Source organism: Magnolia sinica, chromosome 11 (assembly GCF_029962835.1).
Source record: "Magnolia sinica isolate HGM2019 chromosome 11, MsV1, whole genome shotgun sequence".
Classification (NCBI taxonomy): Eukaryota; Viridiplantae; Streptophyta; class Magnoliopsida; order Magnoliales; family Magnoliaceae; genus Magnolia; species Magnolia sinica.
The window spans coordinates 81,057,553-81,069,796 of record NC_080583.1 but is presented as its reverse complement, the minus strand read 5'-3'; the positions used below and the strand labels follow the sequence as shown (position 1 = coordinate 81,069,796).

The following is a 12,244-nucleotide window of genomic DNA, read 5'->3' as shown; positions in this document are numbered from 1 at the left end:
ATGATGGTTTCAACGGTGGGCATTTCCATCCCTAATGTTCATGTGGTGTGGCCCCTGAGGCCAACCTACCACAAGAGATGGGATAGGTGTGGCAAGGTGGTTGTAAGAGAAGAGGAGAAGTGCCGCATGACGGTTGAAAGAACTTGGTCGATTTGGATGAGTGGACTCCACTTGATTGACTTTTAATCAAGACACGACGAGTCAACTGAGTCACGAAGGAAAACTCACTGTGATCAAGTTTTTCACACGAGACGGCCTTTTCTGGTCAGGTGATCAGGCTGAGTTTTTGTTAACCATGTATCAATTGATTGCTACGGTTGAGATTTATGATGTAGAGTGGGTCGCGGGCACTTTCATGAAAAGGCCCGATCGGAAGCGGAAGTGGTCAGAACTGTTGGAACCCTAAAGCAGGCATATCATGCAAACCAGAATAAGTTATTCAATGTACCATATATGAATTTTGGAATAGGAGAAGCTACTTTAGCAGGCCAACCCACCAACCCACCACGCCGGGTTGCCCATGCTGAATTTGAGAGATTCTATCAAACTTATGGTCGAAACTCTAATTTAATTTCATTTTTACTATTTATAATAAGTTTTAGTTTGATCGTGACTCTTCGTCACGTCCATCCCTGCATCAATTTACCATCCTCGGTGTAGTAATTTTCATCTCAATCCACGTTAATACTACCAAAAATCATGACCGTGTATCTAATTATCATCCGTGGTATTGTGATTTTCATCTCAAATGAATATGAATACTATCACAAATCATAACTGTATTTAATATTATTTGATTGAGAAAAATGCAAATCCCTCCCTTCCATGTGAATCACTTAAATAAGCACTAAGGTAGACCGGTGTAGCTGGACCCACCATGATGCGTATGTGAACTCCAGTCCATACATCCAGTCTAACTACTCACGTTAGACATAGGGCCAAAAATTAGCCCTTCCTGTGATTCCGGTGAGCTACACCAGTGAAAATAGTGTGAAGGGTGACACCCACCCTCTCCCCTCGCGTAACTTGCCTGAATCATGGATAAGGCTGATTTTTATATATAGTGCCTAAAATTTAGTGTTTCATGTAATGGATGGAGTGGATATCATTTAATCATTATAGTGGGCCCTAAAAAAGAAAACTCAAGGATAGATGTCTCTCGTGCAATTGTTTTCTTTAGTAAGGCATAAACTTGAAATTTAAGTGAATTACACTCTCTGCTCTTTCGCAGAATTGCGACTTTTCAACCGTTGGATTTCAACTAAACTGGAGGTGCGAGTTAAGGATATTTCCCCGCACATATTCTTATAGCCTCGGCCCCAATCGATCATCGACAACCATTGATCGTAAGTGGGGCCCCCACAACTAATCGGAGTGTTCGATCCCCGCTTAGTTGTCTAAACATAAATCTCATAGTAAGACACCTGCCCCATGGTATATATAAGTCAGTGGGCCCCCAAAAAGCCCCCATGGTTTGAGAATAACCTTTCCCACGGTAATTTTATTGAGAAAAGAATCATTGGGGCTATTTGTACACATTCTGGCACTATAAATAGCCTCTCATTTCCACCATCTCACTCCCATACTAATTTTCAATTGTAACTTGAGAGAGAGATCAGAAGAGGGGTAGAAAGTGTGGGAGAGGGATTGATTGGGAAGAGGCACGCCCCGTCCCTGTTCAGCCAGCAACTTGATCGTCGGAGTTGCTCCAACAACAATTAGAGATAATCAACGAGTTCCTTTTGAAGATTTGAGTCTTAAAAGTTGGATGCATGAATCCTTAAAAGCTAATGGTACTAGTATAGGGCATTGGTAAACCGTCCCACAAAGCCCTAACCCTTAGAGCGAGTCCTGATTAGATGACGTAACCCAATGTGCGGACCATTATCCCTAAGTTGTTGTTTATCGAGTCTTATGCTTCAATCAATGATTTATACTTGTGAATATGTGAATGCATGCTAACTTTTGTGTGTGTGTGTATTGATTTCTCTTTCATAAATTACTATTACTGATGTGGTGAAGCTTGCAGTTTGATGAAATGACCGAATGAGTAAATTGCTAGATTTATTGCTCATGTTTCATTCTTATAAATTACTATTGTGGGTTAACTAGTTCTGTCAGATAATTAGGACTAATTGAGTAGTTGGGTTAGTTGGCAAATCGCGTGGCCTAGATTTGGTCGGCCACCCTAGACTGATTTGATTGATCCAGGCCGAACACGGACGACTGACAGTAGCTAGGTTACGCAAGATGCTTGCACCCAATGCCGGTTGCGCAGAAGGTTCGCCCGAGTCAACCGAATTCATCTAACAAACAACTAACCACATATATTCACCATGTCTGAATACGACTGCCTAAATCTATAATACCCCATACCATTTGAAAAGTCTACTAATAATCATTAGCAGTACGATCCTCAAGTCTCATGAGCTGGGCAAGGTGGTATGGGACATCATGACCATGCTGTCGGCCTATGCCGGGGTGACGAGCCTCCCCGTAGTGACCAATGAGCAATCAAGAAGGCTATGAGAGAGCTGTACATTGAGCTTAATCGAGTCAAGGTGGGCCAACTTAGCTTGACTCGTTCGTGCTCTCCTCGAGTTCGAGCTCGACCTCAAGCTCAACCTCGAGATTACCATTAGAGCTTGGCTTGTTTGCCAAACCTTTTGAGTCGAGTTCGAGGCGAGCTAGTGGATTGAGTCGAGGCGAGCTTACCTCGGGTCAAGTTGAGCCTGCTCCTAATCTAACCTAACCCATCACCCAACTCAACCCAGCAACCCGACCAAACAAATACCCGACTCAACCCAACCCATCCACCCGGCCCAACTTACCCAACCCAACTCTCAAATGAAATATTCAATTAATAATATATATTTATATATTATTAAATATAGCCATAGAGGTACCTTGTTGTTGGTGCTGAGAGAGAGAGAGAGAGAGAGAGAGAGAGAGAGCTCGGGCGAGTGGTTGAGTGCAGGTTGTACGATTGAGATGAGTCGGGCAGACACTGAGTCAAGAGAGAGAGAGAGACTATGGAGCTCGGGCACAAGAGAGAGAGAGGAGCTCAAGCACGGCGGGTTGGGTAAGGAAGGGAAAGAGTAAGAAATGGATGGACGGGTAGGGTAGGGTTTAAGTTTTATTTATTTTTTAAAATATTGTATATATAATATATATTCGAGTCGAGCCGACCTCGAGCTTCGAGTCGAGTTAAGATCTACTATGATCGAACTCGGCTTGTTTTCAAAACGAACTAGGTCATATGAAGCTTTGCTCGCCTCGAATCGTCATTCAAGAGGAGTCAAGTCAAGCTAGATCGAGCCAAGCTGAACGAGCTTTTCGAGTTATCTTGGCTCATGTAAAACCATAGCTATGAGTCTATTACATTAAACTAAAATATTGATGTCGCGACTGCCCCACAATTGTGTTTGGGTGATGACTCCTGCATCAATTATGGGCATCCTTTACATGTCGATGGGGTGTCTAACCTTGTATGTCCAGGATATGTCATCCGGGTCCTTTATGATCGGTCGGGCCAGTGTTAGTCCCTCATTGGCTAGGGAGTTGTTGCTTAGGTGATGAGCCCAAAAACAGATTAAGGGACACGGGTGAAGAGCCGTTGTGGCAGTCCCACGCTTAGTGTTCTAGATGAGAATAATGACCAAAATGGAGGTATTCTAACTTTCCAAATATGCTGGATGAATAGGCTTAATTAATTACTTGACTAACATGAACATTCACCGCATTATACTAGTATAAGTTGTGGCGAATTGAGCGTTTTAGTCGCATGATGAGGGAGTATTATCATTTGTGAATTAGATGTCGAAGTCACTTGTGAGGGAGTGTTGGATTGTAAGAGCATACATTATTTCATAACCGCATGCATGTACATGAATAAGAGTACTTAGGAATTGCATGTTTAAATTGTTTGATCATTACTTGTGCTAATATAGTTGATAACATGCGTAACTTAAAACTAACGGAACTACCAAGTTGATCATTCATTTCCACTCTGGGATGGTATTTTAAAACACCAACTAGACAATATTATTGATGCATGTACTATCGAGACATCAGACGGGCAAGCGTAGATCGACTTGCACTACCACTGTTATGTTTTGGATGATTGGCGAAAACTGAACTTTATACTTTAATCGTTTTTTGTATGTATATTATGGATTGTATAATCCTCATTTCTACAAACACCCCTTTCAAAATTATACATTTTGAATATTTACATTATGTTTTCAAATTTAGTTATTTCTACTTAACTTTTGATACCACTGATTTTAAAGCTACTCTGATTTTGATCATATATAAATATTAATCGGATTATGCAAGCACGTGAGAAATCGCCCACATACATCTTCACTAAGATCACACCTAAGAACTCAGGATCGGAATTTATGTACTTAGGTACCAACATTCAGTCCATGACACCAACCACAGATCTTAAACACGTCCTGAGTCAAGTGTAACATGTATACACCTGCATGTATATGCAACTTACCATGACACAGGGAAAAAATTAGCACAATAGATGAGTCTGTACTACGCCTTCTTCTTTTTTTCGCTACTTGGAAACCTATCTCACCAAACACGACTTTTAGGGTACGGACTTTCGTTATTTGATGAAAATATCCCTGCCTGTTAGGGTAAGCACCTGAAAAAAGCAAAGGTATTTTTATCTTTTTAGGTTCATTCATACGCATAGAGGTCTACTTTGGTGCTTAAGGTTTTTATTCGGTCCAATGAAAAAAAGGTGAGTAGTACGTTGGGTGTATATGACGCAAAATCCCTGACATAGGCATGCCAGGTCACTGAGAAATTTCTGCAATCCCCCATACGCAGGAGGCCCACCTATGTGTCGAGTTAGACCGTCAGTTTTTCACTGATTCCAACAATGTGGCCCACCTAATAAGCTGAACGGCCTTATTTTTGTGTGCCAGGTGATCTTCATGGTGGGCCTGCCCTCTTCATGGTACAGATATCACACACAAGTGGCATGTTGGTTGGAAAGATGGAATGAAATGATAAGTTATCATGGAACCACATGCACCAGACCAATTCTCATACAATAGACGCATGTATGGGCATTTTTACACGTGCGGAATTAGATAGCCGTTTGTAGTTACTTCTACGTACAACCCTACAGAATTTATGTACTTGGATTTTCAATACCTATAACCCGGGCCCAGCGTTCACTTATCCAAACCGTTGGTCTTTCCGGACCAACCTTGGATTGACCATCCCCCAAAATTCTTCTCCAAATGACAATCTCAACCTTTCAACTTTCTTCTTGCAAATCAATGGTTAAAACAGAAGAACAACAAATTTCCAAATTCAAATGAAGAAAGGCCAAGGTTGGGTGAATAGATCTTCTGATATTCGAGAGTTTCTTAGCATATTCCATCCAGAGTGTGGCCCAACAGACCTATGGTCTGGATCAAGGAAGCTTTGGCCCCACATGCACCCACATGTACATATCGAAAACCTAAGAAAACATTCCTCTAGGAATGTGATAGGGCGGACATTTTCGGAATAACCTGAAGGTCCAGATAGGCCAGTTCCGTACATGTGGGGCCCATGGTTCAATGATCTAGACCGTTCATTTTAAGGAACACGAATGGATCTAAGGTATCCAGAAATTCCCAGATCAATTAGTATCCTAAAAATAGATTATCAGGGTTAGCAAAAAACAACATCCCTTCATAATAACAGCGTCGAAGGAATGTATAGGATCACCTAATCTGGAGAAATTTTGGACCATCGTCCATCCATGGTGGGGACCATCTTATGAACAGTGTGGATTGCTGGAATGTCGTCCGTACATGTGCAATGTAGATGCATCAGATCACCATTCATAATCCATCAGGACCTTAGTCTGTGGGCAATTTAGTCATTTCATTCTCCCCATTTAAAAATCAGTTTTCGTTTCAGCTGAAGCATAACCGTTGCCTTTAACTACTCATGAACCACCTCTTCAGATCTCTAAAAAAATAAAAGAAAAATAAAAATAAATCCCTTCTCTAGCATTGTTACACATGTCATGACCCACCTTTCCCTCCACAATCTCCCTCTCTTCCCCTTCTTAAACTCTTCTCTTCCTCTCTCTCAACTCCAATCTCTATAACTTGAGAAACCCAAATAGGAAAACCACTATAACAGGAATTTCAGAGAGTAAAAGCCATGGATTTCTCCATTTTGAGGCTCTCCATGGCTGTCCTATTCATAATTTTCAGTACTCAAATGGGTATTTGTTACAGCGACATATTCCCATCGCAGAATTTCATTTCGTGGAGGGACTTGAGCATGGATAAGTACTTGGGGAAGTTGAATTTGAATAACAAAGCTCAAGGCCGAGTCATCGTAGTAGCGAAGGATGGGACGGGGGATTCGAGGACCGTCCAAGGTGCGGTCGACTTGGTTCCAGATGGTAATAAGGAGAGGGTGAAGATCTTCATATTACCAGGGATTTACAGGTGGGTGTGTGAGGAAAGGAGAATTAAAGGAAATTGCAAGACACAGATATGATTTCCATGCTCTTGGATTTTATAACCGTTGTTGTTGAAAGAACTTGAACTCCCCATTGTTCCTTGGAATTCTTATATTACATAACTTCTCAGGTATGGTGATTTAGTTTCTGAATTTTCTGCAGGGAAAAGGTGATCATTCCGGCCACCAAGCCTTACATTTCACTTATTGGGAATCAAAGCTACGAAACGGTGATTTCTTGGAATTCCAAAGCTTCCGATAGGAGTTCCGATGGGAAGATTATTGGGACATTTGCTTCCGCTTCCATTGCTGTTGACTCTGATTACTTTTGTGCTCGAGGGATCACTTTCGAGGTAACCAAGAATGAAAATTCCAATCAATCTAAGCAGAACATGAAATGAAAAATTCTACAATCTTCCACCCAGGGATAAGCATTGTATCCCCAGGATTTGAGTTATTAGAAGTGGGGTCCATTATTCAGTGATCTAGACAATCGAGATAGCGGACCCCACCTTGAGGATTCTGGCCGTCCTGTATTCGGGGTTTATAAAACAGTGTGTGTTCAGGCCACCAATTATAGGTTAGGATTCTAAAACTTAGGTTTTTGAGCCATCGTGGATCACTGTGGGGAACGGCAAATCAATGGTCTGATCACCAATCTTTGGATACGAATACAATAAAGAAGAATAGATTCTGATGGTTGTGGCCTCAATCGTATTGCAGAATACAGCTCCACGTGCACTGCCAGGAGCGAATGGGATGCAAGCAGTCGCATTGAGAGTATCGGGAGACAAAGCCATGTTTTATAGTTGCAGGATCTTGGGGTCACAAGATACGCTGTTTGATCACATAGGAAGGCATTACTTCTTCAAATGTTACATTCAAGGATCCATTGATTTCATATTCGGGAAGGCAAGATCGCTGTATCAGGTAAAAATCATTCAAATCAGAGCATCTCCTAGCTCTCTCTCTCTTTCTTTTTTCTTTTTTTTTTTAAAAAAATAAATCACTCAAAACCTCACAGCAATGTTGATATTTCCTTGATGTGCAGGCTTCAATGTATGTGGGGCCCGTAGTTAGGTAACCCCAACCGTTGATCTGATGGACCCACAGAAAAAATATCCAAGATGGGAGGATCCCATGCCTTCAGTGTTTGGCTCATATTTTGTTGAATGTAGACTGTCTATTTGCAAGGGACTGATTGAAGAGTTAGGCTCTTACAGTCTTGGATAATTTTTAGGTGTCCCCTCCATGGAGGGGTCCATCAGATCAGTGGTCTGGATCACAGAACCATGGGCTTCCATGTATGGAATCCTGACCCTCAAGTGATATAACCCCAGCTCAAAAGTAGGGTTAGTAGCAGTTTGGGGACCAGATTCTCAATATGAACACTTGGGGAACTACAAATTGGTTATTTCCACTTTATTAGACTAGTAATTGCAATTCAATTCAATGTTGCATCCAAACACATTCTCGCTGATACATACAACAATCATACAAAATCAAGGGTCTTGTTTAAAATTTTCTGACTGAATTCATTGCATTGTTGTTAGGATACTGATACTAAAACTGGAGTGTCTTGAACAAAGGAAACTACAATTTGGTTATTTCCACTTTATTAGATTAGTAATTGCAATTGCAATTCAAGGGTGCATCCAAACGCATCCTCGCTGATACATACATCAATCATCCAAATAAAGTAGGATCTTGTTTAAAATTTTCTGACTGAATTCAATTCATTGTTGCTCGGATACTGATACTAAAACTAGAGTATCATGAACAAAGAAAACTGCAATTTGGTTATTTCCACTTTATGAGGCTGATAATCGCAATTCAATTTGACGGTGTATCCAAACACATCCTCTATGATCATTTCTATTGATGTTGGATCCAAAATCTGGTGAGGATCATGTTAAACTCTCTTTTGGATTGTGTACTAGAACTGGTTGTCATGACAACTAACAGAACTGCAATGTGGTAATGTCCACCTTTTATACCATTGATTGCAATTGAATCCCAGCATGCATCCAAACATGCCCTCACTAGTATACGATCATTTGATGTCTGATCCAAATCTCTTTTAGATATTGATACTAGAACTGGGTCTTGTGAACACTACGGAAACTACAGTTTGGTTGCCTCCACTTTCTAGAATAGCAATTGCAGTTCAATTTGATGGTGCATCCAAACGCACCCTCAATGTTATGTCAACATTTAATTGGAATTTGATCCAAAATTTAGTAACATGTCGCAAACACTAAGGAATTATAAATTGGGTATCTCCAATTTTAGACTGATAATTGCAATTCAATTCAATATTGGTACATCCAAACATCACCTCACTGCTATATGATCATTTCAACTCTTCTTTTTTTCTTTTTTCTTTTTTTCTTTTTTTGCGGGGGTGGCTAACATGGAGTGTGTGTACTAACAAGCTAACCCCAAAAAAATAATAATAATAAATAAATAAATAATTTAAAAAATAAATAAATAAATAAATCAACTCATTTTTGATACATTGTCTTTTGGATTCTGATACTAGAATTGTGTGACATTGACCAGGACTGTACTCTTCATGCAATCGCGGATAGTTATGGAGCGGTCGCAGCTTCTCAGAGGAATTCAGCATCTGAAAATTCAGGATTCTCTTTCATCAATTGTGATTTGACTGGGTCCGGGATCATTTACTTGGGAAGAGCCTGGGGCAAATATGCAAGGGTAGTCTATTCCTTCTGTGATTTGGAAGGCATCATAATCCCACAAGGGTGGAGTGACTGGGGAGATCCATCAAGAAGAGGGTCTCTCTCTCTCTCTCTCTCTCTCTCTCTCTCTCTCTCTCTCTCTCATAAGAAAATGAACCAGAATGGTTAGTCCATGGTGTATCACTCGCTGCGGCAATGGGCCCACTTTTTTTTTTTTTAATCAAGGATTCACTAATAAGCATGTGGGTCCTGTTAGGGTTGAGGTGGAAAAATAGAGAAACTAATCACTTAAAGATAAGCTTAATTACCCATCATTTATGTAGTGTCGTGAACACTAATTGCAACAAGATCAACTATTAGGGTTCCGGTTCTAGGATCATGAAATGCATACAGCATGTGACGCTTGAGGGTGCTCGGTCTTTAAGATGAACAGCCTTGATCTGTGGTCCACATGCATTCTAGAGTGTAGATTCCTCTCTTAGCTCACTTTCTTCTTATCTCTATCATAAGTGCCTGGTAAAGATACGAAACCTCATAATTTTGCATACGTGGAGAAGGTCAAAAGTCTTCTATTCATTCATGTTTAGCTTTTCTCTCTCATTGTAGAAACTAAATCTAATTAGGAGTCATTTTCCTTTTAGGGTTAGCCATTATTAAGATTTCCTAATTGTTTTAGGTACCGTTACTTAAAGCCCAAGTTTTTTTAAAATATATATTTTAAAAAAAAAAAAAAAAAACCCACACGCATACATGCATATTTACATATGTATTGTATGTGCATGTGGGCCACTCACAATAATATATGGTTTTGACAAGTGGTCCCACTCCCTGTGCTTCAGCTGATGACAGCACCATGGATTGTCTGCCTTAGGTCGCTTTGAACGCTTACACATTTTTCTCTCCCAAAATACCATACGTGTTTTTTAAAACCAGACAACCCCCACATGGGCACTCCAACCGAGGACTTCAAACCATGTATTCTACAAAGAGAAATAGTCACATACAGCCCATGTATGTGAACGTTCGTATATATGCTTAGCTTTCCTTCCAACTAAGTCACCTCTAGTGAATCTGATCCTTGCAAAAGGTGGGCACCACCATGAGGATCACTTCACTCCATTCATTGGTTGGTCCATACCTATATATTTGAGTCATACTATCGGATGTCCGTTGATTTTTTCGTTGTGTCCCACCCGACAAGTGGATTGGTCTGATTTTTGCATTAGATGGTCATCATGGTGTGCTCCACCTCTTGAATGGCTCCGATTTTTTAATGTAGCAGGCATAGAAAAGGGTTGTGTATGTGAAAGTTCACCTAAAGGGCTGTATGTGTTCATGTATGGAAAATTGGAAATTTTTTATTGTTCGTGCACCCGTATTTTACTTTTGGTATTAGAACAGTGTCAGAGGCACACTATTGTATTACCCAAAGAGGGCAACAAAAAAAAAAATTTCCATTTCAAAGGGGGTGTACCTATCAGTTCCCTTCGATTTGAATGACAATATGCATATATGCATGGCCATGATCTAGTGAAAAGTTTGCTCCATAAATGAGTTGTGTGGACCCAATCTGATGTGTTCATGACATCCACTCTAACCATAATACACACCATCTTTTATTTGGCTCTAGACCCAAAAATCAGGCTAATCTGTACTTCAGGTGGGCCACACAAGCAGGAGGAGTTGAGAGGGCGCCCACCATTGATTTGCTGGTCCTCCCCAAGTTTCAGAATGTCATGGTTCTCAAGGGGTAGAGCTGGGCATGGGATGAGTCGACTCGTCCGACTCGTTTAGACCCGACTTGATCTGAACCGAGTGGGTAAGTCGAATCAAGTTGACTTCGTCCAATCCGAACTCAAACCGGGTTAAGTTTGAGTCACCCAGTAACTTGACTCGACTCGACCCGAAATCCAACTTGGTACTGACTCGACTCATACATATATTTTTTTTTTTTAAAAGTCAGATATGATGTTTCAGATTTAAGATGTCGGGTAGCTGATGGAGAGGCTACAATTCTAGCTAGTGAATCTAAGTTTTAAGTTGTGATTTCAGCCCGTGGATACCCGCTACATCTGACCTAACTCGGTGCTAAATTGGCCCGACTCAATACGTGTGACTAGGTTGAACTCAGTCTGGATTAGTCCAGGCCTGACTCGGACTCGGATCGGGTCAGGTCAGGCATGTTGGACTCGGTACCGAGTCAGGTCAAGTTCGGGTCAAGCCTATTTCAAAACCAGATCGAGTCAGGTCAGCCCTAACCTAGTCCGACTCCACTCGATGCCCAACTCTATTAAGGGGTGCCATCATTTAGGGACAGTCATTTTGTATCAATGGATTGGATGACATATACACAACACAGTGGACCCATTACAAGAATCAAGGGTGGGTGATCCCCTCTCAACACTTCCTACTCATGTGGCCCACCTATCATGGATTGGTCTCGTTTTGAGAGATATGGCCAAATAAGAGATGACATGCAAGATGATCAGAATCAATGTGATCACGGTGGGGCCCACATCAACCATTTTCACTGTAATATAGTACAAACCTTTGCACTTCATTCTCTTGAATATCTTGAGAAATTTGATTATTTGAAATATGCAGGACCGTTTTATTCGGCGAATTCAAGTGTAAAGGAAGAGGAGCCAGTTCCCCGGGCAGAGTTCCATGGGCCAAGTCACTCACTTATGAAGAAGCAAGACCTTTTCTAGATAAGAAATTCATAGATGGAGATCAATGGCTGAGGCTGTAATTCATCACTCATTAAGAAGCAAGGCCTTTTCCAGATAAGAATTTCATAGATGGAGATCAATGGCTGAGGCTGTAATTCATCCTTTTTGCAACATTATTATTTTTTTACCAGACCCATATCTCTCTGTTTCTTCTCTATTTTTTGCTTGCACGGTACGCCAACCAACGGAAATGATCACTCTGTTAACGGTTACGATCAGAGCAGTTAGTAGTTTGACAGTTCCAAATTTCCCGCCATGTGGAATGCAATGATATAATGCATGGCATGCCAACGGAATGATATGGAGGAAATAAATGAA

General features: G+C 40.9%; 1 protein-coding gene across 1 annotated transcript; it reads left to right on the top strand.

The window, feature by feature from the left end:
• The first annotated feature begins 6,186 nt into the window (after positions 1-6,186).
• On the top strand, positions 6,187-11,946 carry LOC131218201 (pectinesterase QRT1). The gene is made up of 5 exons (XM_058212882.1): positions 6,187-6,479; positions 6,656-6,845; positions 7,216-7,422; positions 9,055-9,290; positions 11,799-11,946. Exons 1-5 carry the CDS (start codon positions 6,187-6,189, stop codon positions 11,944-11,946), a joined length of 1,074 nt encoding a protein of 357 aa, XP_058068865.1.
• Positions 11,947-12,244: the final 298 nt, after the last annotated feature.